The following is a 27,647-nucleotide window of genomic DNA, read 5'->3' on the forward strand; positions in this document are numbered from 1 at the left end:
CTCTTAGGCCCATGAGATTAGAAAGCCCAACATGATATCGTCTAGTCTCATACCGAGTTTCGAGTAATTCCGACCGATTTGAAGCACGATCGATGAAACTCTCTCCCTTCACTGCGCGGTTTTCATAAGATTCGTGTCAGCAGCCATCAACTTGGAAATCCGGAATTTTATTGCAATGCCTATGCGAAGGCGAAATCCCGGATTGTGGAGCTTTTGAAAATCTCCCCTCAAAAGCATCTTACAATTTTGAGCAATTCTGTTTACACTGCTCAAATCTAGGCTGTGTTTCTAAGCTGGAGGGAATTTTTGTTTTATTATCGTTTTGCTTTGTGCGACTGAAAGTTCAATTCTCGGAGAATGAAATTCGCAAGGGTAGCTTCTGACATTTCCAATCCCACAGGCTAGAGAATTCCCCTGAATCAGTTGGAAAAGAGTAGAACTCAATGGCGATGCGCAGAGATTGGTTTCTGGCATTGTTTTTCGCTTATGCGGTTGTTTCGGAGGTAACCCATGCCTCGCTTTGGGACTCAAGAAAGTTGTTAGACCCGGCTCCAAAAGATAACACCACGACAACGTCGGCAGTAATTCTCTACTTTCTTGAAAAAAGTAAAAGAATGAAAGAAATAATCCTATATCTCTGTATTATTTTATCAGGTTTTCGTTTTCGCCTTTTAGGTTTCCCCAGTGATCAATCCGGCTTCTTCAGTGAATAACTCGGATTCTGTGCCCGTTAACGGAAAGAAGCATACTGAGCCGCCGCCACCAGCTCTTAACAACTCGTTGTCCAATGTGGATTCGAAAGTACTCAGTAATTCGAGTTCTGGTAGTCCACCACCTACTGTAAGCGAGACTGGTAACGGAAAGCCTTTTGTCACAAAGAAGAATAACGATACTGAAGCCGGTCCTCAATCAAGTAATCGTGAAAATTGTGATGGGATAGCAGACAAGAAGAAGTGCAGGGACCAGAAGAAGTTGGTTGCTTGTATCAAAAGTAATCTTATTGGTAAGTACGAGTTGCTCTTCCGCCCCTACTTGATTTACCATGCTTTTCCGTGTTCTTCCGTGAATTTTTTATTCTATTTGCTCCTACGTTAGAATTTTATGCTTCCAAAATCGTGCAATCAGAATTGTCGCTTACTAATTTTGTACTGCTATAGGTGATTAGTATTATTTTTTGCGAGCGTATCTGCTTAATCAGATGATATTTGAAAATTGTTGTTGGAAATAGTCAGTTATTTGGTAGTAAAGAATAAGACGTTGGGTATCTGCGGAAGTTGTATGCGTGCTCCAAGATAGTATACGGCAACCAAACCTGTATTATGGAATTAAAGTTGGCATATGATCTCAGACGCAAAGCTCAAATAGTCAACCTTAACTAGCTAGGAGTACGCCAGTATTGATTTTCTTCCTCGTAATTGTTTGTGGTGTTGTCATTTCTAGAGGGACCTATGATGATGAAATAGTTATAGAGAGGATGAAATAGTTGTCATGGCAAAGAATATTGTCTTATAACTTATTGTCTTGAAGGATTTTAAGTTTTGGTCGTTAGGACCAATTGGTTAAATTTTACTGTACAATTGGTTTTTTAAACAGTATATAACAGGTTAACTGTTCGTGTTCCTTACGTTCTTTTGAGGATTTCTAAACTTGTTCCTGATAGTGATTGTTCGCACCCGGGGAAGGTCTTAGATCTCACTGTTTCTTGCATGTTATAAGATCAATTTTTAATTAGTTCATCATTGAGTCTAAAAACTAATGTGAACAGAATTTTATTTATATTTATATCTAATTTTAGTCGCAATATGAAAATCATTTCATCTAAAACGTTTTCACATTGCATGTTAACTAAATGTATTTGGGACTTCAAAATGTGATCAGTCTCTCCTTCATTGGCTGTATACAATGATTTAGACTGTGATATCACATTTTTTACAGCAGATTTATCCAAGTAGTCACATGGGTCTGCCTACCTGTGGTGTAGCCTGCCCTGGTTACCCGATGTCATAGGATTAGCCCATAGTTCCTAGTTGTGATTGAAATTATAATAGATTATAATTTTCTTAGTGTCTTACATCTTATTAACTTTCCACTTCACTAATCAATATCAAATTTCTGAATAGACCTTCAGGTTTTAAACTACCCTATTACTTGATTAGAAAGGTGTGATTGCACTGCCGGTTCTTTTTACAAGAAACACACACTTTTCATTGATATTTGAAAAGTTACAAGAAACCAAACTCCTACAACAAGCCTACCCAAAATAGAAGATTCTACACTTTAAAATCTTCAAAACCAGAAGATTGCACTGTCACGTGTTCTCACATCCTTTACCATGATCTGGTGTTGGATTAGCTTTAGTGGCATGGCAGAGGATGGTATTTTAGAAAAGGTATCTGAAAATGAGATATATATTGATTTCTTTCTACATATTTTTCTCCTGAATTTTTCGTACAATATGTTAGAAACTATTTTCCAAGTTTTCCTATTTGCTTACAAATTGGCAGTGTGAAGATGATAAGTTGAACTGACTGCAGTGATACTGTAAAAAGTATGCGTGATTCATAACATAGAAAATGACTATTACTGGTTAATAACTAGTCGAGCATATTTATGTTGGGAACTTGAGAAAGTTCTAATTATATTATGAAAATAATCATTGGAAGTCAAACTCTTGAAACCTTCTAATTTTGACTAAATACTGTATCATTCCAAGTGTGATGTGCATAATTAGATGTGTTGACCTTGCATAAATAGTCTCAAATATTAAAAGTGCACAATTTACGTGCCATGTCATGCATCTCTAAAGTCTGAGTTAACTTAATATATTCATGTGAAGGTATCAGTATGACATTCCCTTGGCATTGAGATGTATTAAACCTTCCTTAACTAACGAATCACGGCATACCACTGCTATATAGGTTCACAGTATTTATTTACTCAATCACATTTACTTTGTAAGGCTTTTAACCAAATTAAGAGCTATAGTGTGGAATTGATATGCTTGTTTCCAAAACCATAGAAACCTATTCAGAAGTCACAACTGTATGTCAGAAATCTTTTTTTTTTCAAGGTAAGGGGATGAAAGCCAAGCCCTCTAATTAGCTAAAATATCATTAATAGAGTAATTGCAAAAAGTTATACTAAGCCTACTCATGAAGCTGCAACAAGGAGTACATTGTCCATAAAAGACAAAAAGTTCTTTATCTTTTTTTAGATAAGGAAAAAAAAAAGTTCTTTATCTGTTCTTAAAAAAAATATAATTTCTTTCTATCCTAGTGCACCAACGGAAACTCCTAATTGAGTTGAGCCAAAATACTTTTATCTTATCTTTGAACGGATGATTAAAGTAAAAAAGAGGATAGATTGTTGGCCACCTTGAGATCAAAAGCACTAGATCATCCAGAAGAGGAAAACAGCATGTTGAAAAATTTTGTTGCTTGGCCAGAATGAATGAATAAATGTTTCTGGGATTCCCTTGCCTTTTTACACATGATGCACCAATTTGGAGAGAGTTGGAAGGCATTCTCCTTTACAATTTATATGAAGTGTTATACTTTCAAGGAGGATTTCCCGAATGAGAGCTTTCCCTTTCTAAGGATTCAAGTGGCAAATTCCGAGAGCTAACATTATCAGCAAGGGAGAGACCTTCTATGCTGCCTATTAATGAAAGCCAGTCTTGGAATTCTTCTCCTTTTGATTTCTCCTAAATGATAGGTTCCAGCTTGTAGAGCTCCACAAAAAAGCCACTGTTTAGCATTTACTTAAGGAGATGGAGTAGCGGCTGGGGTTAAGGGTATGCAGAGGAGAATTTACCACCCATCTATTTTCCCAAAGAAAGAGTATTATGGTCGTTTTCTACCTTGATGGTATCCCTTGAGGAGATCAAAGGGGTCTGGGAAGGCCAAAATCTTTCCAAAGGCCATTCAGATCTTTTGGCAACTTGTTCATTGGACCACCAATCTGAGGAAGAGGAGCCATACTTGGCCTTAATCACTTTCCTCCAAATAGCTGATTTCTCATGAGCAAATTGCCAAGGCCATTAGCAAGAAGGGCTCTATTTTTCTATTAAAGATCCCTTATACTCATTGCACATGAGAGAGTAGAGCAGGAGACTTTCTTCCAAAACTCAAGGTTAGACGCTGCACTTTTCGAATGATCTTCCCAATCGACTCATGACTCTCTCAATAGCTTCAGCAACTTTCTTCGGCCTTTTAAATACGAGGGAAGGCTTGAGACTCTTGAGAGAGAAGCTTGGATCAAGATTAGCTGCCCACCTTTGGAAAAAGGAGCTTTATTCTGTTGGATCTTCTCAAGAATAGGGTCCCAAAGGGAAGCTTTTTCTGGATCATCCTTTATGGGAAGACCAAGGTAGCTACTTTGGCCATGAATCTGTAGTGAAATTAAAAATGAGGGCTGTGTTGTGCACTGAGGATCTTCACAATTTTTCCCCATAGTGAATAAAAATGAAGGCTTTGTTGTGCACTGACAGATGAGCTACCCGTCTGTCCAAGGTTGAGATTAAATTCCAAGGCTGTTTAAAAAATCTTTTTTACTTTCAAAATATTTTGGAGATTTGAGTCCAAATGGATAAGAAAAGGATGGTATCATCGTGGAATTGAAGATGGTTGATGAAAATGCTACAATCCACCGAGAAACTTTCAATAAAACTGGAAGATTGCCCTTTGAGGAGTAACCTGCTAAAAGAATCTATGGTGAGAGCGAATATAAAGGGAGATAGGAGAACCTTGGCAGATACCTTCAGTGGCTGAAAATTTTCCTCTCGACCTCCCATTTTCATAACCAAACGGTTTGCACTGGAGATGCTTCCAATGATCCAGAACTCCAACAATGACCTAAACCCTTTTTACATTGAGGATAGCATCCAAGGAGCTCCAATCAACCTTATTAAAGGCATCTTTAATACCAAGCTTGATAATCATCCTTTTATTGCCCTTTCTAATCCACTCCTCAATGAGCTCATTTGCAATAAGGCAAGAGTCAATTATTTTCCTTCCCTCAATGAAGACTAATTGATGCTCAGTCACCGTATGAGGAAGTCTATTTTTGGCATCCCGGCCAACACTTTGGTGATAATTGTGGACATACTTGTGAGGCTTATGGTCTAAAAGTCTTTGACATTTTTGGCATCCATTTTCTTAGGAATAAGGCACAAGTATGTTACATTAATGCTAGCATTCGTAATCCCATTCTGGAAATAGTCGTAGAACACCTTCGTTATGTATCATACTCCACATTTTGAATTTTTAACCCCTGATCTTTCTAAATAGCCAAATTAGTTGGTCCATCCTAATTAAGACTTAAACCAAAACACGTTCATTATCCTGTTCAAATATTTTCTTCTTATTTTTCTGGCCCAAACAGAATATTTGACTTGAATTTTAACTTATTAGAGGTATGATATTCATATCTCTAATGCGGAACAAAGAAAAAAAGGAATTAAATACTTGCAATGTATAGAACTTTATTGAAAAGAAGAATAACGTACTTTGCATATTTCCTTTCTGTCAACGTAAATAAGAAGAGACGAATTTGGTCACTTAAAGGACCTAAAAACTTGAAAGGAAAATGAGTATAGGAGGCATCTTTTTGTGACACGGGCCGAGTATGAAGGTCTTCTTTTTTATGTTTATATTTGTTAATTCAGTTAGTTTACTCTCTCATCGGGCAAGTCAGTGATTGAAGCAGAATATTCTTATCAGGAGCTAGAGCTAGTATCCCTTTGTGAATTCTTAAGGCTTAAATTTTAAATCAAAATGAAAATTTTGTTTTATATTCACTGTTTTGATGTGTAGATTCACTGATCAGAGATCTCTATACTTAAAAGTTAAAATGTGGTTGTGAATTATTATCTTCTTAGAATATTCTATTGGTGGAAATGCTTATTTCTGTAGGGAAATCATGTGCTCTTAATTAATGCTTATTTCTGTATGAAACCTGGGCTGGGACTGCCTCATTCAGTTTCACACTGAAACAAGTGATGGCATATTGATACATCATGTATATGTTATGAGGGTTTCTTTAATGCATGTCTACTTGGTGGAACTCAATGGCTTTTACCGCTCTGTAACTTTTGGGGTTGGATTGATGAATTTCTTAAATTGGTAGACGTTGCTTAGTTTCTGATATATTGACTACGTGATGAGAATAACCTTTTATTTACATCTTTTTCCTTGTTGAAGAGTCCAGAGATTTGGCTGTTCTAGTCCTGAATAAAGGAGAAGATACATTGGAAGTGAATGTGACCGGAAGAAACTTTTTCAAGGGGCTTAAGATTTTAAAATATCATGCGGAAAGGGTAAGAACTTATAATTTCAAACTGCTGAAAGCAAATTATCTACATTTTAATGGTTTAGTTCTGTTCACGTATCAAATTTTTGTGCTAGTTCTTTCTTGTCTGGGTGGTTGAGTTCATTGCTTTCATTGTGCATATGACCTGTGAAAATATTAAGACAGTTCCCATTCTATTTTAGTTCCAGTTATTTTTCCATTCACTGCAGTCCTTTAAAAATCTTACTCTTGTTTTTTTGACTTGTTTGCATCTGCCAGGATCTTTTCCCTTCTTTTTTTTTTTTTTTTTTTTTTCCGGATTCATGTTTTGGAGTCATTAGTAATCTGCAGAATTTATTTTGTGTAACCATCTGCAGTGTGAATACTTGGAAGTAGAACTAGAGTTTTCTGTTTTCTCATTTTTCAGGTCACAATTCCACTGACGACAGAAAAAATCATGAAAGTAATATTAGATGCTGGAAATGGAGAATGCGTGCTTTACACAGACCCTCTTGTTTCTGGAGAAGACCTTCTTCTGCGTCTCCCTTCTTTTGACCAACTAGTGACACCAGTAAACGGTGCTTACTTCTTAATTATTGCAGTAGTAATCTTTGCGGGGTCGTGGGCCTGCTGCAAGTTTAGGAGGAGACATCCAGGTGGCATCCCATATCAAGAGCTTGAAATGGCACTGCCAGAATCTTCCTCGGCTGTGAACGTCGAAACTGCTGAAGGTTGGGATCAGGGTTGGGATGATGACTGGGATGAAGAAAATTCTGTGAAAACGCCAGGGGGACGCCATGTTGGAAGTATCTCGGCTAATGGGCTTACTGCTAGACCCTACAAAGATGGGTGGGAGAATGATTGGGATGTTTAGTTAATGAAGCAGCCAGGGAACAAAACTTGAGGTCTTTCAACAATTTGATCAGTAGTTGGTGACAATGTGAAGCATAATGTTGCCACTGAGGTTACTTAATAGCTGAATGTTAACCTTCCTCCCACTGCTGATTAGATTGTAGAGTTAGTAGCTGTCGCATATTCGATCAGAAGCCTAAAAATTCCGGTCTATACAAATTTTTGGGTTTGTTTAGGTGGGATGTAGAATGCATGTCTTCTTATGCCTTGTTCAATTTTTACTTCTTTAAGAATACAGTTACGATTTTTTTATATGATAGCTTTACAAAATATAAATTTTCATGAGAGCTTTTAAAGTTATGATGGTGTCTGCCAATGCAAAACCTTGCAAAGAGAACCGTAAAACAATACAATACATGTTCATGTGGCGTGGTGTGTGTATCTTTTTGAGAATTTGGAGCAGGTACTCTCTCTCTCTCTCTCTCTCTCCCTCTCTAATCTGTGAAAGAATTTAGAGCAGACACTCTTCTGCATTACATATTTTGTATTGATGACTGGAAGGCATTGGATATCATGTACTGTGACGCCTGAATTTCATTTACCTCCGCGTGGTTCTTCTTTTTAGATGCATGTCGGGAGTAATTTAGAAATTTGTCTGTTGTCTCTCACTGAAGCAAAAAAGTGGAGAAAGGAAGGCTGATTCAATCATTTTTGTTTTCTACATTCTGCCCTCTTTTATAGCTTTGAATTCTTTTTTTGCTTGTTAGTTAATTCTTTTTTCCTTCATAAATGAAGTGTTGATCATTTCAGCTACTTATCTTAACGAGGTATGTTTTCTCCAGAACCAAAATTATGATTATGGACATGTTATTATCACTTCTCCTCTACTCAACTCATTCACTTGTGGATGATTCCTTTTATGTTACAGGTGGTGTCCTTGGTAATTCAACTTGGGACGAGTATTGATACATGATAACTCCTACCATGATTTCAATGAACAGTATGTGTAGATTAAGCTTTTGGTTGCCCCTGCATTAAGGAATCAAAATAAAGTAAAAGAGGGGAATAAAGACGGGTCCCCATGGCCACGCAAGAAGGAAAAGGCATCACTATTTTAAAGGGTTGCAAGTGCTAAGGAGGACCCGCATGTGAATGGGGGCATTGATTAATATGATTATATTTAAGGCATTTTAATGGGTTCACACTGCACTAGGGGATGTCAGGTCTACAGTCATTTAATTATCTTAAACTTGACGTCCAAGTCTTAATAATTATTAAACATGGCTGCCAATGCCAAACTCCAAAGCAGAGGGAGGGCTTGCCTTGCATTCATTGTAAGATGTGGGAAGCTCCACAAAGAAGCTGAGAATGAGTTGGTTCTATCATTAGCATCGCTACATTAGAATAAGATACTAAAGATAGCAGTCCAAACCCCATCTCACTCAACTCTAATTAAATAAAGCTAAAGACACACTACTTTTGTATCTTTCTTTGTTCCTCACTGTAGAATCAAATTGTTTAAAGCAAAAGCATTCAGTCCTCATCTTTTGGAAGATTTAGATATGGTGCAAAGTGCAAACTAGGATGCTATCTATATATCAAGTATGTTACATGGAAACTTGAGATAACATACATTCCAAGTCTTACATTGACAACGAATACGGCATAGGAAACAAGAGATAGTTTCATAAGCATGTTTGAAGGCGTATAACTTATGGAATTGATATGTTATGCTTCGCGGTGAAAGTCAATATGATGGTATGGTGGAAATCTAAGACAATGAATAAAAGAAATACAAAAAAGATTACAACGAAACAGATTGAAATGGAAAAGGAACTCAATTCTCCTCCATGTATTTCATGTCTTTTCTTTTTTATAATTTGGTGAAAACAAACCGAGAAAATGCATACATCTCTTTTGGTGGTCAGTTTCATTCCAACTCCTCGTCGGCTTCGGAGGGGGATTGGATCAACTCTAATATATTGACAACCTCATTCATGTCTGGCCTGTTTGATGGTACTTGAGATGCACATATCAAACCCAGTTTAATTACAGGAATGGCCTCTTCGACACGGAAGTTTGATCGGAGCCTCTCGTCCACACACTGCTCGACTGTGCCTTCATCTAAAGCCGCCCTCACCATATCACAGAGCACTATAACATCATCTTCCATGTACTCCACAGGTCTTTTTCCTGTCACCACTTCCAAAACCAAGATACCAAAACCATACACATCACACTTTTCAGTTATAGTCACTGTTTTGCAGGCAAACTCTGGAGCCATGTATCCCAAAGCACTTTGGATTTTACTGCTTAAAATGCAGCGGTCTAACATCGGCAACAACCTTGCCAAGCCATAGTCCCCCACTTTTGGCTTACCAGAACTGTCTATCAAAACATTGGTTGACTTCAAATTGTAATGAATTATATTATTGCGGTGCAAATAAGCCAATCCTTTGGCCATCCCAAGAACAATCTTGAACCTCTGCTGCCAAGACAAACAATTGTCGCCAGTTCCATCATGTAAATGCTTATACAAACTTCCATTCGGGACATATTCATAAATGAGAAGTTGCAAGGAGGTTGTCCAGTAATACCCTTCAAGCGCCACAAGATTGCCATGCCTCATCTGTCCCAGCTTCTTTACTTCATTCTCAAAATCTTCTCGCGACTTGATCAAGCCCGTGACTGTTAGCTTCTTGATTGCAACTAAACACCCGTCTCGAAGCACTGTTCGGTAAACAACTCCGAACCCACCCCGACCAAGTTCACAGTCCTTGTTCAGCAATGCTTGGGCACCAACTACGAACTCTGCATCTCCAGAAAACATGACGAGTTTTCCATAGTCTGGATTAGTTTTGGGGGAGCAGCTGAAATCCTCCCCAGCAGATAATGCAAGAGCAGCAGAACGCGACTGCGAAGACCTCGCACGGATATTGAGGATAGTTACAGCTACTACACCAAGTAAGATGAAAGAAGCAGCACCAATAGCAACAATGGAAGATATGCTGAGTATAATATCATGATGATACTTGTGAGAGGGGGAACTGCCATTAGTATCAGAAGAGTTCGGGTTTAGGACGATAGGCTTCGGATGCACGGAGGGGCAGGACCTATTGACAATGGCACCGCAAAGAGATGGGTTAAGTGATATAGACAAGGGAGATATAGTGTTGAAGAAGCCCCCAACTGGGAGTTCGCCCTCAAGATGATTGTGGGAGATGTTAAAGGAGAGGAGGTGGGAAAGATTAGTGAGCTCCTTGGGCAAGCTTCCAGAGAGCTTATTGAAAGATAAGTCCACATTTTCAAGGTTGGAGAGATTCGCAACAGCAGCAGGAATTGGGCCTGTCAGGTTGTTGTGGGAAAGAATCCTGCATTATATTCACAACACACAAGTAGCACATATTATTAGAACCATCCTGGGAGGTAACACTGAACATTAGACAAAGAAAATATGAAGCCACTGCGAATCTTAGCATATTAAATCTACAGTAGTTGCAAAGTAGGATGCTTTCATTGTAGCCAATTTATGTCTTCTGAGGTCAACACTGAACATAAAGCTCAACAGTTTCACATATTGGTCCTAAGTTAAAATTCAAGAAGTATATTATGAAAAAGGAAGTGTAGAATTGTATAGAAGTTCATGAACTCTGTTGACCGACTGAAAACGAAACGATTTTGTAAAGGAGAAAGAAAGCCAACTTTCAAAGATGTTAATGAGAGAGAGAGAGCTTACAATGATGTTAAGAAGGAGCATTGGTCAATCTTGATTGGAATTTCCCCAGTGAGGAAGTTTTTCTCGAGCCTCAACTCCTTGAGCGAAATTGCTCCTCCAATTTCAGCAGGAATACTTCCATTTAATTGATTGCCACTGAAGTCAAGGGCATACACAAATTTTAGTTTACCAACGCTCTGTGGAATAGAACCCACCAGATGGTTTCTGGATATATTCAGCAACTGCAAGTTACTAACTTCTCCAACATTAGATGGAATGTGACCAGAGAAAACATTTGAAGATAAATCTAAAACTTGAAGACCCTCAACAGAGGTTGGAAATGATGCGTTGGCAGAAAGCTGAAGGCTTGGCATAGCTGCCCCAAAAATCCATGAAGGGAGATTTCCACTCAAATGGTTATGGCTAGCATCAATGCTCAAAAGGTTAACACAATTTTCCATGGATTCTGGCAAGTTTCCACTTAAGTAGTTCGTGGATACATTAAACTTCTTCAACAATTGAAGGTTGCCTATTGAACTTGGGACCTGACCAGAAAAGTTATTGGCAGAAAGATCCAAAGTCTCGAGGTTTTTAAGCTCCCCAATCCAACGAGGGACTTCACCCGTGAAAGAATTTCGTCGTAAATTCAGATAAGTGCAGGAACTGAGCATCTGCATTGACTCTGGAAGACCCCCAGAAAGGATATTATCACTAAAATCGATTGATTTTAAAAGTAAGCAGCCACCAATATCCTCAGGGAGCTTTCCAGAAAATCGATTCTTCTGTAAGTAAACAAATCTCAAATCGTATAAATTTTGAATTCCTGGAGGAATCTGCCCCTCAAGCAAGTTGTCCGAGAGATCCAGGGACTGGAGGCCCCTCAAATACCACAACCCAGAAGGCAATTTCCCAGATAGGTGGTTGGATGAGAAGTTGAGAAGCTCCAGAGAGAAGCAAGAGGTTAAGGATTGAGGGATATTTCCTGTGAGGTTGTTTCTGGCCAAGGAAATAACCCGTATAGACCCACATTGCTGGAAAAGTTGTTCAGGAATGGGTCCTGATAAACTGTTACGACTCAAATCAATAACTTGCAAATTTCCCAGATGAGCAAGAGCAGAGTTTATGGTGCCAGTGAAATTGTTGTTGGAAAGTGAGAGAATTTGAAGAAATTGCAACCTCAGAAGGCCACGATCGATGTGTCCAGACAATGAGAATCCATCGAGGACAAGTTCGGAGACCCTATTGGTTTTAGGATTGCATTTGACACCGAACCAGTTGCAGGGATTTTCATCGTCTTCATTCCACGTCACCAGTTTGCCCATGGGATCTTGGAGGCCAGCTTTGAAAACTATGAGGCCAAGAACGTCATCGTTGAAGACAGTATCCAAACAGTAAACAGCAGCAGGAGTTAAGAGGAGAAGAAGGATTAGTTTGAAAAGCATATTTTGTTTTGTTATTCCAATGGAAGGAAGTCCATGAAACAGAAGAATGGGTATGGGAGACAAAGAGGAATAGAACAAAGTTAAAAAGCAAGGACGGGAATTGCGGTGATGCTTTGCTCTTTTCTGTTTTGCCTGAGGATTGTTGAAGAAGAGAGAGCTAAGGGATGGAATACATTAACATGACCCATTGGCAATGGCATGCGTACAAGTAATTAGTATAGGTTGCAGTATTCGTTGAGTTCAGAGAATGGAAGAGAGAAGAAATGATTTATGGAAAGAAGGGCGGTGGAAGAAGGCATTAAATAGAGAGAGAGTGAAGAGTTGGTCGGAGAAAATAATAATTAAAATAAACAAAAATCATACTGTCTGGGGGTTCCCTTTTCATATGTCTGCCAATGCCGAAGAGGGAAAAAGCAAAGCGTTTTGAAAGCTAAAGTGAAGCAGAGAGGGAGTGATGGTGTGTCACTTGTCAGGCATTGGCATTGCTTCTTGTTTACGTGGGGCACAAGCTTTTCATTTGGTTTTCGGTCAAACCACGGCCATAATCCCACGGAGGAACTCGAAGGAAAAGGCAGTGGGAGGGGAACAACCGGGGCTCGCCGTCGCCTCCTTAAAATTTCAAAATTTGTCGCATTGGAGAATTTGTAGTGGCTGTCGCAGAAAATTACATGTCATTTCACAATTAAAACAAACACACTGCCCCAATTTTTGACCTTTTCTTGCAGTTGCAGACTCGAATTCCTTTTGCCCACAAAACCCTAATTCTAATTCATTTTAAACTTAAACCCTTTCTTCATAGCAACTTGATTCTTCCTCTTCCATTCCACACGCTTCCCCTTTATTTATTTAGTTTCGAAGTTTCCACACTGAACATATCTTCTTCCGATGTCTAGTTTTACAAATATTCAAAGGCTCTTCTTATCTCGGTTTACGCAAGGATGCCTTCCCTTGCACATGACTGAGTGGCGTAAATGGCGATTCTTTCACAATAAATAAACAAAATTTCCATGCTTCCCAAATCTAGGCATACGCTGCTCTCCCTTTCTCGAATAAATAAATAAAGCCTTCTTATTTCATAACTAATTTGTTAATTCAGATGATTTCATAAAATTATTTTAAGCCAAGCAGAACACCCATTGATTTATGACCTACAACCAGCTTATTTCTACTGGCACTGATGTTTAGCTTTAACCATTTAGTTAAATTAAAAAAGAAAAGTGAAGTCGGAATAAGTTGCATATAAAAAAAGCCGACGGACAATAACAAAGCTTGATGGCCTTGGTTGTGGGTTTTGGTCTATTATCTTATAACGTACCCATGAGGAGGAAAATGTCTGGAAATTAGTGATTTGGACATTGGGTTTGGGATGGCTGGATAGAGGCAAGGCACGTGGCAACACAAGTCTAAGATATTCATTGGATTACATGCAATGCCAATTTATTTAGATGAAACTCAACCCAAAGTAGTTGATTACTGGGCCATAAAGACCAAGCAATCGCCGTTGAAATTGGCATCCAGCTGAGCTCCTTATTAAGAAAGAGGGCCTCAATCCTCAAGCCTGTCCCCATTTGGACCCTCAAAACTCAAAACTGACGCATAAATAAATATACATTCCAAATCCAGGCTCTGGTTTCCAGACTATAGATGTTTGTTTTCACAAGTGGATGGGAAGAAAAAGGACACATAAAAACCCCAATATTTCCCATATGGCAACAGAACTATAAACCTCAGCTAGCTTGGCTACTACATATAATTTACAACCAACCAACCCACCCACCTGCTCTGCATCAACCTAACATACATATCGTCATCTTCGAACCTCACGTTTCATGAAGCAGTCAGCTCCACAATTGTCCAAAAGCTGAATCTTCCAATGAAGTCACCATTATATCATTCATATGCCTCCACGGGCTACGCGATTAGGAATCTCTCCTTGATTGTCCAAGGGCATATATTGAGCCATGATAGCCCGTATCTCCGAATCCATATACCTCTGCATTTTTTAAATAAAAATAAGAATTTCACCAAGCAAAAATATTTACATCAACGTAAATAAAATGTACCCTCATTCTTAATTTTTTACAGCTTTTTACTATGATTTTCTAGTCACTGTAGGTTCTAGTCACTGTAGGTTGTAAGAATATTCGGTGTTCATACACCTCAATTCTAAACAAGAATATATGAACATAAAATAGGCAATCAAATAGCAGTACCCGGATTCTGTACTTGTAAACTGCATATCCCCCAATACCGGTGATCGCCAACACAAGGATAACAATCTTTACAACGCTCCAGCTAGTCACAGTGTTCCCAATGTTACCTAGTAATATTTTTAATGCAGAACACAGTGAAATTATTCATCAAACGTATAAATGGAGCAACCGATAGCAGCTGTTAACAGAGGATCACAAATAACAGACCGTTCTGTATCATACATGAATCAGTATGCATATAATGTGTATAAAGAAAACTCTACACGGTTGAACAAAAGATGCCAGGTAAGGAGAGTGAACTTCTATTTCTCCTTGAATGGTAATCATCAGATGACCAAAGCGAAGGAATTTTAACCATACCTATACATGTATCATGTTCATGCATATACAATAAACCATTTCTGCAACTGCACTCATAGCTACCCCATGTATTGTGACATTTGCACTCTGGGCACTGGCATGCTAGCTTCTCCTTGCACTCATCCACATCTGGTTAGCACATAAAACCATGTAAACATGTGACCTACTTCAGAAACACACAATTAACAAACATCCTATCAAGCTTGTCAATCCATGGACATATTATTGGAAAAAGATACAATATATTGTTTACTAGAATGTTGAAACAAGATTTTCATTCATCATGTTACATTATGCAAAATGCTAAAGCGTGTAGAGAACCACATCCACATTTACTCGATTCGAGGATTAAATTCCTCACCATCCTTGGATACTCATTTGACATGGTGGACCAAGAGGCTAAAACAATTGCAAGTTGAACAAATGCTGAACCATTCCTCGCCTACTTTAAAAATAATTAATAAATAAAGGTTGTGGATAAATAAAACTGCATTGAGTACCTTCGCACTTGTGGACTCCATCACCTTTAAATCCCGGAGGACACCTGCAGCCCTTTGTATGGTCATCGTCATCCTAACCAATCCATCAAAATACAATAAGAAGTAATTATAATGCTAGTTATTCTATTTTGTTCTAGTTCAGGAAAATTCAGAGCATCATATGGTACATAAGACCGGTAAACTTACAGAACATGCAGAGTAAGTTCTGCCATTTTGGGTGCCCTTCCAACAACCCCCATTATTGATTTCACAGCGTAAAGATCCTGAAGCTGTCAAAAATTAAGCATGCAGTCACTTGTGTTATTACTTTAGAAAAGAAAGTATCAGCAAAAAGCATATATGGCTGGTTTCTCTCCATTTGACGTTTTTTAAAGTCTATACTAATTCTTCTTTCTTTTTCTTATAAACAAAGGGTCCAATCATTCGTAATCATAGAAATTGAAAAATCACCAAAATATAAAAGGATACAAAAGCCCAAAGGGATTTTTTTTTTTTTAACATCCATGAGTGTCTGGGCCAGTTTACGTGTACCTCAACTAATCTCACGGGGCAACCGCTTGACCCTACAACATTTGGTACCAGGAAACACATAGGAATTACTAATTTCTAAGGTAGATGGTCATCATGGGATTTGAACCCATTCCCTCTTGGTTATCCTAGTCCCTTTGGACCAATCGGCCACCCATGATGGTTAAGCCTAAAGGGAATAATTAAAATGAGCAAAAACGAAAAACCAAACTTAAGAACCAAATAACATCCATTTGGGAAAGGTTCTCAGTTTTCTGAATAATGAAAAGTTCTCTGGAGAAGATGATGCTCCTACTAAAACATCCTTCAAAGTTCAACCAAGCCACCAAACTTAATTCTTGCTCCAAAATAGACGCAAACCCTCAACTCCAGCCCCTTCCAGGTGCCTTAACTCTGATTTCAGCTTCAAGTCTAGTGAAAAAAAAAATGATCATTTGCAGAGTCTCAGGATAACTTACCTTTACAATGAGTATAGCCATCACCAAGAAACTTCACGCCTCGAACAGTAGGACATTCACAAACTCTTCCCCGAAATGTATCCTAAATTGAATGTGCATCAGATATAATTTTTTAAAAATAGATATATAGGATTGGAAGGCCTTTTTTGTAGCTGGTTTTTTGTGGGATGGGTTGCCTCTACCCCTTGCCCTTAGGTTGTCTTCTTTTGTGCAGTTAATATATCCTTTTCGGTTTCTTATCAAAACAAAAAAAAAAGATATATAGGAACACACAGGCAGTTGCCTAGAAAATCAATACGAATGGATTCTTAAAAAATATTTATACCCTGCATGCAGAAATATTTGCATCCTTATCATGCCAGCAACCACCATTATTTGTCAAACACTCATTTGTTTCCACATCTGCAAATAACAGATAAATTAGAAAATAACAGACATCTCCATGACTTCATAGTTTACTTCAGACGATGTATTGAGTTGTCTGTAGAAATGAATTTTGTAAAACATAAATGCAATATTTATCTAGCAAGGGTGCACTGACATTCAGGAATAGTTTGCCCCCCCCCCCCCCCCCCCCCCCCCCCCTCCCAGAGAGAGCTCTCTCTTAGCAATTCAATTTGACTAGCAAGAAAATCCACACAAATTTACTTGTTGGACACTGAAACTGGGGACAAAAGAAACACGTTGCTTTATGTAATGTTTTATTTGGTTCGAAAGTGAATGCAAGTCATTTATAGAAGTGAAAGAAGTTAATTCTCTAACTATTATGGAGTATCAGGGAGAGAGGATAGTCAGTCAGGACCTTCAGTTAAACAAATTGCAGGCTCTGTCGTCTCCTCAAAGCCAGAACAAATGGCCTTCAGAACTGCTCTTTTATCCAGCTTGCCTAAATTCAGGAAACGAGATGAGTAAGAGTATACATTCCAAAAACATTGGGTCAAAATTTGCAAAGACAACGGGACATAATTCACTAACCTCTATATTGTCTGTTATTTATGACAAGAGTAGGCAATATGGTAACATCTCCACGGGAGCCCCTACCCACCTAAAGGCAAAATAGCTAAAAGTGTAACATCGAGTCTGGGGAAAAAAATCCAGGAACAAAGCCACAAGTATAGACAATGTTAAGGGAGAAAGAGCCGTGGATTCATAACTCCACCTGTACATCCTGTTCAGCTTTAAGAATTGAGTTCTCCACATCTGCTTCTGGATCTCCGACACAGTCTTTTATCTTGTTAAGATCCATTCCTTCATAGCCAAGTCAACCAGAGTAAGCATGTTAGAATTGATTGGTCTAGTGTTTCAACATTGAACCAATCATAACAACCTAGTATATCAACTAGATCAAAGGATGATGATAATCAAGACAGAAAAATATTGGTAGCTCCAACCGTGTAAAAAACTTATCAAATTCCAAACAAATGTTCAACCATCAACCTACCCAAGGATTTAATAACTTCATTGGCACATTCCTCGTTGTACTTCTTTTCTTTCATGGGACAACGAATTGAAAAGTCAGTGACATAGTCCCACCAAAGCCAAGGTTTCCCAGTTTCATTTGCAACTTTAAAGAAACAAATTTGCCGTAGATTTTGAACTACCACATCATTTCCATCATATCCTTTACTGAAATCCTGTTCAGGATCCGGTGCACAATATCTCCCATGATTGATGCATTGAGATTTGCATTGCTTACTCAAAATAAAAGCATCTGGGCAATACCAAGTTATATAATGGGGAGTAAATTGAGTGTACCCTTTCTGCTCAAGCATCTGAGCAGCTCCTTTGAAGTTCTTTACAAACTCAATCTGACTATCACACTTTGGCCCACACTCATCATTGCTATTTGTCCAAAATTCATACTCAACACGATCATCTGGATGTGGAAGAGCTTCTGTCCAATCAAGATTTATATTAACCATTTCTCCACTAGATAGAGCTTTCTTGATGTCATCCCCCAACCTCTTGCTAATAAGGGCAGAAGGGATGGTAATGTCCGTAAGGTAATCAGCATCTGCTTTCTCTTCTTCTGGAGAGTCCATGGTAATTAATGGTTCAAGTCTATCATCTGCAACAAGAATCGCTGCAGCTCCACCATTTTGTGCATTCCACGCCTTCAGGGTGAAATAACAATCTAAAGCAAAGGTCAACGAATTCCTCAACAAAGAATGATGATATTGAACATAAGCAAGACAGGGAAAGCAAAGGTAGTAAAAATTGAACTAAAAGAAATAATATGAAAAAAATAGCATTAGTCTCTTTCCAGAGAACAACATCACCGGATATTATGGTTAGAAGAGACTCGTATTTCTTGAGTTTCACCAATGACTTTTCAAAGAGCCGAATGGTTAAAAGAATTTCGATGATGTTATGGACTCCATTTGGGCATTTATGTGAGATATTGGTAACTTGAATGACACTTGCACATATACTAGTAACAACCTAGAGATACCGTAAACCTAGGTTGAGTAGGTATATTGAGCATAAAACCAGAAGTCCTTTGAATGACTCCCGTACCTATATGATAAAAAGTTACTAATTCCCTCGTCCAACCAGAATAAGCAATAGCGAGAGCCAAACTGAACCGAATTTCAGCTCCCACCATTTCATCACTCGCACAGAATCGAAAAACTCAATCATTGGACGAAACCAACAACTTCGATATTCTTAATTTGGAAAAAGGTAGTTCCCATGAATTAAAGAATCGGATATACAATATAATCGATAGAAAATAATAGTAATCATGTTCGAGAAAGCCAACCTCCTCGATCGGCAAGAATAAAGGTAGGAAGACTTCCAGGTTTGGACTTGAAAGAGATACCGACATCATCGAAGCTTTTGCATGCCTTCTGATTGGCTTTAGGATAATGCACGATGCCAGTCATGGTGCCTCCATATTCAGGAACCCCAAAATTCCCAATCGCACATTCATGAACGCCCTTTATGGAAGCTGGGGAAGTTACCTTCAAGCTGTTCTTCTCGACTACAAATCTACCCAAACAAGAGACACAGAGAATAAAAGAAACAGCGAGAAAAAGACTTGGTTTTCCACTCATCTTCAGATCAAGTTAAGCCTGAAGAGAATGAGTATGGAGTTTACTTTCCCGATGAAGCTAGAAACGTAGAAGTGAGTCCAGGTAGGAAAAGAAAGAAACTAAACTAGGGTTTTCGATATGGATTTGGGAGTTGAAAGAAATACGAATCAATTACGATCATAATCGAGGACAAAAGGTGGAGAGAATCATGAGGAACTGGCATCAGACGAACAAAACAGATATAACTCCTAACTCCTAATGAAGATCGACAGTACCTTAGTGTGGAAGAAACAGGCAACTAAAGAGATTTTTTTTAAGTGACGACTGACGAGACGGAGAATTTGACGATTTCTTTATCATTTTTGAACCTTTGATCTTCCGTATGTAATGTATGAATTTTGACAATTGAAATTCCACCCGGCAGAGAACGGCGTTGCATGCACTTAACACTCGGACTCCTATGGAATTGATACGGTTAATAAAAAATTAAAAAAGAAAAATCTAAAAAGGAAAAGGGGGGGACTGAAATTGACACGGCCGTACAAGATTGGTGTAAACAGAACACTTCTCTGAGCTACCGTTGTTTTACACTGCCATTTTCACCTCATTTTGAAATATTCTATTTTTCTTATACGGCTAACGTAAATCTAAAATCATTTATTTCCAACTTCAAACTCAATACTTATAACTTAAACACAAAAGTCTGCATAATACTATTTGAAAATGCATCCGATGCCGAACCAGACTACAATAGAATAGGTGTGAAAATTGGAGTCCACTTCAGGTTTAGTAACATTTTTCCCATACACTGTCCTCGATTCAAGTTCTCCGCATGCAAATAGAAATAGATACAAGGATTTTACAAGTAAATTTACAATGGCCAAGCTTTAGGACGTGCTTAACCTTGGCAAAGGCAAAGGCAAAGCCCAGAGTAAAACAAAACCACACTTATTCTCGTTTGTCCTCCTCAGTATCTTCCCCATGCCCATATAAATGATCGCTCGTAATTATTAGTCCCTTCCTTTCTTTCCTTTCCAGTTTAGAAGCCATATCCCCTCCGCTGGTCAAACAAATACCTTCTTCTTCCAAGTCTTCACCTGTCTCCTCTGAATATGCATACCTGCAACATCAACTACAACTTTGGTAACTACTTACACTATCTCTCTTCATCCCAAGTTAAATATATTCCAACCCCTCCTTCCCATCTCCAAATTAATACAAAAGCCACATTGTGCGCAACAGAGCCACACTTTTATACAATCAACTTGCACGATTACTTTTTAATAAAGCAACAATATGAAAAGTATCAAAGGAGACTGAAGCAGATTATAAAAAGACTCTAATTGGCGTTAATAATAAAATAATCATAATTACAAAATAGTGTATAAAGGGTGCACCAAGTATAAGTACTAATGTGCCACCCATGTAATTCAAACAGAAATGTGACCATACGGAAAATAAATGCATTCACAGTGATTATCCAGAAAGATGCGCACCTTGTGGGGTTACTTGATGGAGCCCAGAGTAAACAGATCACGCCCAAGAGACAAAATGACATGAAAGTCCAGAAAGCTGGAATGATCCAAGCAATTTTCCATAGCTCACTTAATGGATCAGTTGCATTGAAGTATAGCTAAGTGAGTCAAAAACAAGAGAAAAGATGAGTCAATACTTTGCTCATATCATTATTCAGCAAGATTAGGGAAAGGAGGGTAAGGGGGACTCAATGATCCAATAACCAGTAATGATTTATGCTCCACAATGAAGAATGCATTATAACTGATTACACCCGCAAAAAAAAAAAAAAAAATACCTCGAAGCCAATCCAAGCTATAGAAAGTAAAACAGATACAACAAGGGAATTGGTAAATTTTCTATATAACTCCAGCTTAGCCATATTCCTCCTTATCTGCATCATTAAGAACAATAAGAATAGGTCAACTCGAGAAAGTTTGGGATCTGACAGTTGACAGATAACAAGTCTCAAACTACCTTCATCCATTCCCAGCAATCAAATCCATAATTTTGTTGGAGGCAGGTTTATAAGTTATATACACAGTATTCCACCACAGAGATTCAATCAACTCACACAGGGAATACATGGTAACTTACACTTGTTATATAATTGTTAAAATAAAGGACTAGATGCAGAAAAATCATAAATGAAGTTGTGATAGCAAGGATGTGTGAAAAATAAATATAACTCAAGCCTGCATACCTGAAGTTTTTCTAACGTCCGTGACAAAGACGAGAAGATCCAGATTATAAAGAATGAATCCAAGAAAGCAACAGGTAGAACCAGAAACAACCTTGCTTTTCCATAGAAATCATTGATGTTACTTAGATGTTCCACAAGCTCAAGCGCCTCAGATGTAACAAAATACACAAAACCAAGAAGAAGCACTTTTAAAGTTATGGCACCTAGGGTTGGCCTCACCACTCCATAGCCCATTGAGACAACTAGAAGAAGGAGACGAGACAATGTCTTCTTCACGGATGTAAAGGTTGCTGCCCATATAGTAATTCCCATCGGTCTGCTTCCAGTTGAATTAAAGTTGGAGTATTCAAAGTACCATACACCCATTTCACACATTCCAAGAGCAATAACCGTTGTAATGTGGTAATGTAGCTGTATAACATCCTTCCAATACTTAACAAACCATAGAAACCAGATCAGGCCAAGCAAAAGATATGCTAAAGACATGAATTCGTAAAATTTCATTAGAGGAGCCATCTTCCCTGGTAAATAGCCATCTGGATTCCTCCACACCGTCCTTCCTTCAATTGTTGTGCCCTTGAGTTGTGGATCGCAAAACATAAAATACAGGTAGTACATCCCAGTACTGTTAATTTCAATAGTCTGAGGTGGAATGACAGCAGTTTCATCTTTCCCAACAAAGAATGTCTTGATGCGTTTAGGCCAGCCAGGGTTGTCATGGTTTTCATTGATAATAACCTCACCTGACTTGCAATGTCCAGCATCGTGAAGACTGCGTGTGCAGCATATCATATCTGACTTTAGGGAAGAGCCTCCAATTCGCTCCCTATCTTTAACCTCGAGAATGATGGCCTCCACCAATCCAGTAAATTGCTGCATTTCATGCGTCTGACTAGCTGATTCTTTCGTCCTCAAGAAAGTAACGGTTTCAAACCTACAATTTCAAAATTGAAGCTTAAATCCTGTATGTGTAATTACATACTGGTAATACCTTGAGCAAACGAACTAAGAAGAAAGAACCCAAATTACAAGGCCGAAGTAAATAATCAAGTCAATCCAGTCCTCGTAGATAAGCATATTTTTCCTTTTTCCTTTTTTGATAAACATGCACATGCGAGCTGGTAGATGATCGATAGCACACTAAAATTGTGCGTGTGCCCCTCCATGATTCTGAATACGAATGAAAAGAAGAATGAGACTGATCTAGGCAGACAAAATATGGTAGCAAGGATGAAAAGAAACGGAAAAAGGTTGCCACTCAGTAATTAGGAGTGAATAGGAAGTATAAAACCTAGCAAAATGAAGCAAATGTACAGTTAAGTGAAGGCAGAAGAGAAACAAAAGCGTCATTAAATTTGTGGAGAGACGAAGGTTTACCTGATAAAGGACTTGCCCTTGAGGGATTTGTCACTGGTATTTGGAGAAGAAGAATCGTGAAGCTTAGAAGCGAAAAGACCTTCACTGCCGCCATGGAAGAAGAAAGCATTTGACTTGGGGATGAAAACGTCGTTTCGATACTCGTGGATTGAAGCACCAACCTCTACGAATCTGTCGCACAATAATGTGAATCCAACAACAAAACTGAACAACAAGGGTTTCCCATTTCCGACGGCCCTGCGATTGAGTCCGAATTCTCTCTTCCTCTCCGTGCGCGCCATAAATCATTTGGTAAAGGTGCACCAGTCCGCTAATTGTCTGTGAGAGTAACTTGAGCATAAGCAGAGGAGAAAATGACGCAACGCCGTCGTTTGAACTTGAATTGAAATTTACGCATATTTTACCTATAACGACAATTGAGGAAAATGTTTAGTAGTGGATTTGGAATACGCAACTGTCCTAGATGCCATTTTGGAATATCAAAATACCCTTATTTGGACCATTTTACCCCTTCGTTCCTCTTCCTTCCCCTTCTTTATTGTCTGCTTACTCTTCCCCAGAGTTTTTCTTCTCTAATAGAACAAAGGGAAGCGGGGGATTCAACTTGTTATATAGGTATTAATTATTATTGAGTTAAGTTTATGTTAAAATATTTTTTTCTAAATTCTAGACAAGTTTTCTCATTCCATACTTCTCAATATGAGATGGTTTTTCTCGGATCACCCTTCTCAGTTTGAAAAATCTTGAAAACTATATTAGTTTGGTCCGAAAAATGCAAGATTGGAATATTTTCAAAATTGATTTCAAATATTTTTATTCAGAGTACCGACAATACTATTTTACAGGGAAAAATATAATATATTACTTAATGATGTGTTGAGATGTGAATGAAATTAGTAGGTACTACCATAGTAGTATAAATTTTTCAGCGGAGAATAATTGGAAAAATATCTCAAAAGCAAATGTCATTTTGACCTAAATTTTAAGCTTTGGATTTTAATCAAATTTACATAATTCATAAGGGCATTTTGTCAAATACAATAACCAAGGGGAATAACATATTTTCATACAAAATTGGTGGGGGTGGTTTTTGATTTTATCTTATGTTATGCTTTATTCCTCGAAACAAATTGAGGATTAGACTCACATAAAATACATAATTGAAAAATATATACTCTCTTTTTTATTTTCCCAAACAATTATTTCAATTTTCAATACAAAATTTAATAGTATTGTCACTGTGGTTATTTAGCGTATGTAATTCTAAGTTTCTAACTTCATTTTTTTTAGATGTTAATTTGTAGACTATTTTTGCCGACATGATTTTTTTATTTTATTTTTATTTTTTTAGTTTTGAACCTCCCACATTTTAGTGCCTTGACTAGAAAGGTAGCATAGTTTAACTTTTCAAAATACTGTTTATCTTCCTAAAAATCGGAGGATGAAATCTTCCCAAAAAAAAAAAATTTAACTGCTTATAAATGGTAGTAAATTTATATGGGGCTAGACGATTTTGTATCTTCCTTTATGAATTATAACAACATGGAAATGGAATGGTATAAAATTAGTGATTGTTTGGGGGAAAGAATACCCTGGACACGTGGAGGACAGCCATTGGTGTCCCAAGGTGACCATGAGTCATGCCTCAGCTCGGACTGCCGAGATCACCACCACTAGCGTTGACAGATGCTAAGTATGAGGGCCGAGGTGAACCTGGCCGAGGTCCGACCTACCGGGAAGCTTGGTGGGGGCCGATGTGAGCTACTGTCAGTGGCGTGATTATCGGGTATAACCGTCGGTCCCGAGATTACCGGGTGTAACCAACGGTTCCGAGATTACCGGGTGTAACCGTCGCGAGATTAGCGGGACTACCACCCATAAGTAGAGGACTTCACTCCACGATCAGGTACGATGATTTCTGACCTCGAACTAAACTGGGAATCCGACCTATACTGACTTGATCGTCGGAGTGCTCACCTTTTTGTGCAGGTCCGCCCAAGTATTCAAATCGGTCTGGAGGCCGAGTTCGAGCTGCAATCTGAAATACACTGTTGTGCATATCCTTGCATAAACATTTGGCGCCGTCTTTGGGGACGACAATCTAAGTCATCCCAATCCTTTTAAACCAATACGCGAGCGAAAATGGTTCAACCAGCAAACTCGACCAATACGGCAGATCGAAGGACTCTAGCTGCCAGCGATGCCCACCAGAGGGAGGTCGGAGCAACAGTGGTAGAGGGGCAAGGTCACGACGGCCTAGCAACAGAACCCCTCCACAGGTCGGCACGAATCACCGCGCATGTCCTACCACCTGCGCACCCAAGGACATCCAAGGCCACCCGTGGCCGAGGTGGGACCTCTAAGAAGGGCGCCCGGGGTCCAGCCCCGGCTCCACCAAGTGAGAACTTTGACGCACTCCAGAGAGAAATGGAGGCAATGCGCACACAAGTGCGGTCCATGGAGGAAATGTATAACGAGATGATACTAGCTGCAGGCGCAGGGTCCCGATCTGAAAATCGAATGACGCGCATTGACATACGCGAGCAAAGGGGTTCCCACCTCGGCCCAGTCGAGGAGGAACATCCCGAAGACAACAAGAGCAAGGGACACGCTCGCCAGAGAGGAGACCTTCGTGAACACCTCAACAGAAAGAGAGACTCATCTCTCCGAAAAGGACAGTCACCATCCCGCTCACACAAGAGCTCCAACCAGCAGGTTGAATCCTCTCACAACCCAGCAACTCCCACAGGGGTGATCACAAGGGCGGAGTTCGACCAGCTGAGGGGCAAGCTCGACGCTCAGGTGGAAGCCTTAAAGGCCAAATGTGAGCAGAAAGAAGGTTCACTGAACGATGGCGACTTGGGAGAATCGCCCTTCACCTCGGACGTTTTGGAAGCACCGATCCCTCCGAAGTTCAAAGCTCCTACCGTGAAGCCTTATGATGGGTCGAAGGACCCCAAGGATTATGCTGAGGTCTTTGAAGGCCTCATGGATTTCCAAGCGGCATCAGACGCAATCAAATGCCGCGCCTTTCAGATCGCGCTTACTGGCAGCGCGCGATTGTGGTATCGGAGACTGCCAGCCAGGTCGATCTCGACCTACTCTCAGCTGAGAAGGGAGTTCCTCGCCCAGTTCTCTTCTCGGCATTATGACAAAAAGACAGCGACTCATCTCGCCACCATCAGACAAAAGGAGGGTGAGACGCTGCGAGAATATGTCACCAGATTCCAGGAGGAGCAATTGAAGGTCGCACACTGCTCCGATGACTCGGCCATGTGCTATTTTCTCACCGGTCTAGCCGACGAAGCCCTCACGGTGAAACTTGGAGAGGAGGCCCCGACCACCTTCGCCGAGGTGCTTCAGAAGGCGAATAAAGTCATCGATGGACAGGAGCTCCTCCGAACGAAAACCGGCCGACCAGAACGAAAGATCGGCCGGGGCAGAAGTGGAAAAGATATAGAAAAGGCAGATCCCAAGTCCAAGGACAAGGGATCCTTTTCCAGCGGCCGAGCTGAGTATCGAAGGGCGGAGAACGGACCTACCAGGAGCCGACCTTACGAACGCTTCACCCCGACCACGATTCCAATTTCCGAGATCCTAACGAACATCGAGGAGTCTGGAATGGAAAAACTACTCAAGCGTCCTAAGAAGCTTCGGGGAGCCCCGGAAAGGCGCAGCAATGACAAGTATTGCCGCTTCCATCGGGAGCACGGCCATAACACGTCGGACTGCTGGGAGTTGAAGCGCCAAATTGAGGATCTAATTCAAGATGGCTACTTCAAGAAATTTGTGGGAAAGCACAGGACCAGCTCGGCAGAGAAAAAGGAAGAGCGGAAGCGTTTGAGGACGTCGCCCCGGCGCACTGACCGACCTGCGGTCATCAATACCATTTTCGGAGGGCCAAGCGGGGGTCAGTCCGGACATAAAAGAAAGGAGCTAGCTCGTGCAGCCAGGCGCGAGGTGTGCATCATCAGGGAGCAGAGGCCGACCTGCCCAATCACCTTCGACAGTACAAACTTAGAGGAGGTCCACCTGCCCCACAATGATGCACTTGTGATCGCTCCCTTGATTGATCATGTGGTGGTCAGGAGGGTGCTGATAGACGGAGGCGCATCTGCTAACATCCTGTCCTTACCGACCTACCTCGCCCTGGGTTGGACGAGGTCGCAATTGACGAAAAGCTCGACACCGCTGGTTGGGTTCTCTGGAGAATCGGTCATCCCAGAGGGTTGCATCGACTTGCCGGTCACACTTGGGCAGGACCAAACTCAGGTCACCCAAATGGCCGAGTTCGTGGTAATTGACGGTAGATCGGCCTATAACGCCATCTTTGGGAGACCCATCATCCACTCATTTCGGGCCATTCCCTCGACACTTCATCAAATTTTGAAGTATTCCACCCCCAATGGCGTGGGCACGGTCCGAGGAGAACAGACCGCTTCGAGGGAGTGTTATGCCTCCGCACTCAAAGGCTCATCGGTCTGCGCCCTCGAAACTCTCGTCGGTAGGGATGAAACGCTCGAGTTCGAGGCCGACCTGCCGAGGAGGGAGTTTGCCGCACCCACTGAGGAGCTCGAGTTTGTTTCTCTGCTTAGTCCCGAGAAGCAAGTAAGCATAGGAACCAAGCTGGGGGCCACCAACAGAGAGGAGCTAATCCACTT

At 39.9% G+C, this 27,647-nt stretch overlaps 4 protein-coding genes across 6 annotated transcripts; 1 reads left to right on the plus strand and 3 right to left on the minus strand.

Moving 5' to 3' along the window:
- The first annotated feature begins 89 nt into the window (after positions 1–89).
- Positions 90–7,500, plus strand: LOC111024051 (uncharacterized). Its single transcript, XM_088123842.1, has 4 exons — positions 90–581; positions 676–1,003; positions 6,201–6,316; positions 6,716–7,500. The coding sequence occupies exons 1-4, from the start codon at positions 444–446 to the stop codon at positions 7,160–7,162; spliced, it is 1,029 nt and encodes a 342-aa protein (XP_087979968.1). The 5' UTR covers positions 90–443; the 3' UTR covers positions 7,163–7,500.
- A 1,442-nt stretch (positions 7,501–8,942) lies between these two features.
- On the minus strand, positions 8,943–12,961 carry LOC111024056 (leucine-rich repeat receptor-like protein kinase PXC2). The gene is made up of 2 exons (XM_022301636.2): positions 10,877–12,961; positions 8,943–10,511 (listed from the first exon to the last, which is right to left on the minus strand). Exons 1-2 carry the CDS (start codon positions 12,295–12,297, stop codon positions 9,071–9,073), a joined length of 2,862 nt encoding a protein of 953 aa, XP_022157328.1. The 5' UTR covers positions 12,298–12,961; the 3' UTR covers positions 8,943–9,070.
- A 926-nt stretch (positions 12,962–13,887) lies between these two features.
- Positions 13,888–19,835, minus strand: LOC111024035 (vacuolar-sorting receptor 1). Its single transcript, XM_022301610.2, has 12 exons — positions 19,118–19,835; positions 17,798–18,490; positions 17,516–17,604; positions 17,332–17,401; positions 17,159–17,242; positions 16,682–16,758; positions 16,357–16,438; positions 15,557–15,639; positions 15,371–15,443; positions 14,871–14,999; positions 14,511–14,617; positions 13,888–14,290 (listed from the first exon to the last, which is right to left on the minus strand). Exons 1-12 carry the CDS (start codon positions 19,410–19,412, stop codon positions 14,192–14,194), a joined length of 1,881 nt encoding a protein of 626 aa, XP_022157302.1. The 5' UTR covers positions 19,413–19,835; the 3' UTR covers positions 13,888–14,191.
- A 312-nt stretch (positions 19,836–20,147) lies between these two features.
- LOC111024036 (uncharacterized) lies at positions 20,148–23,362 on the minus strand. Of its 3 annotated transcripts, none has more exons than XM_088123549.1 (5): positions 22,987–23,358; positions 21,610–22,543; positions 21,205–21,300; positions 20,888–21,024; positions 20,148–20,511 (listed from the first exon to the last, which is right to left on the minus strand). In XM_088123549.1, exons 1-5 carry the CDS (start codon positions 23,265–23,267, stop codon positions 20,340–20,342), a joined length of 1,620 nt encoding a protein of 539 aa, XP_087979675.1. In that variant the 5' UTR covers positions 23,268–23,358; the 3' UTR covers positions 20,148–20,339. The 3 variants fall into 3 exon arrangements, with proteins under 3 accessions (XP_087979675.1, XP_087979676.1, XP_087979677.1); XM_088123551.1 differs by having other exon boundaries at positions 20,384–20,523; positions 22,987–23,362; XM_088123550.1 differs by lacking the exon at positions 21,205–21,300 and having other exon boundaries at positions 22,987–23,361.
- Between the last annotated feature and the right edge of the window lie 4,285 nt (positions 23,363–27,647).

This window comes from Momordica charantia (assembly GCF_013281855.1).
Source record: "Momordica charantia cultivar OHB3-1 chromosome 5 unlocalized genomic scaffold, Mcharantia_2.0 BLBB01000005.1, whole genome shotgun sequence".
Lineage (NCBI taxonomy): Eukaryota > Viridiplantae > Streptophyta > Magnoliopsida > Cucurbitales > Cucurbitaceae > Momordica > Momordica charantia.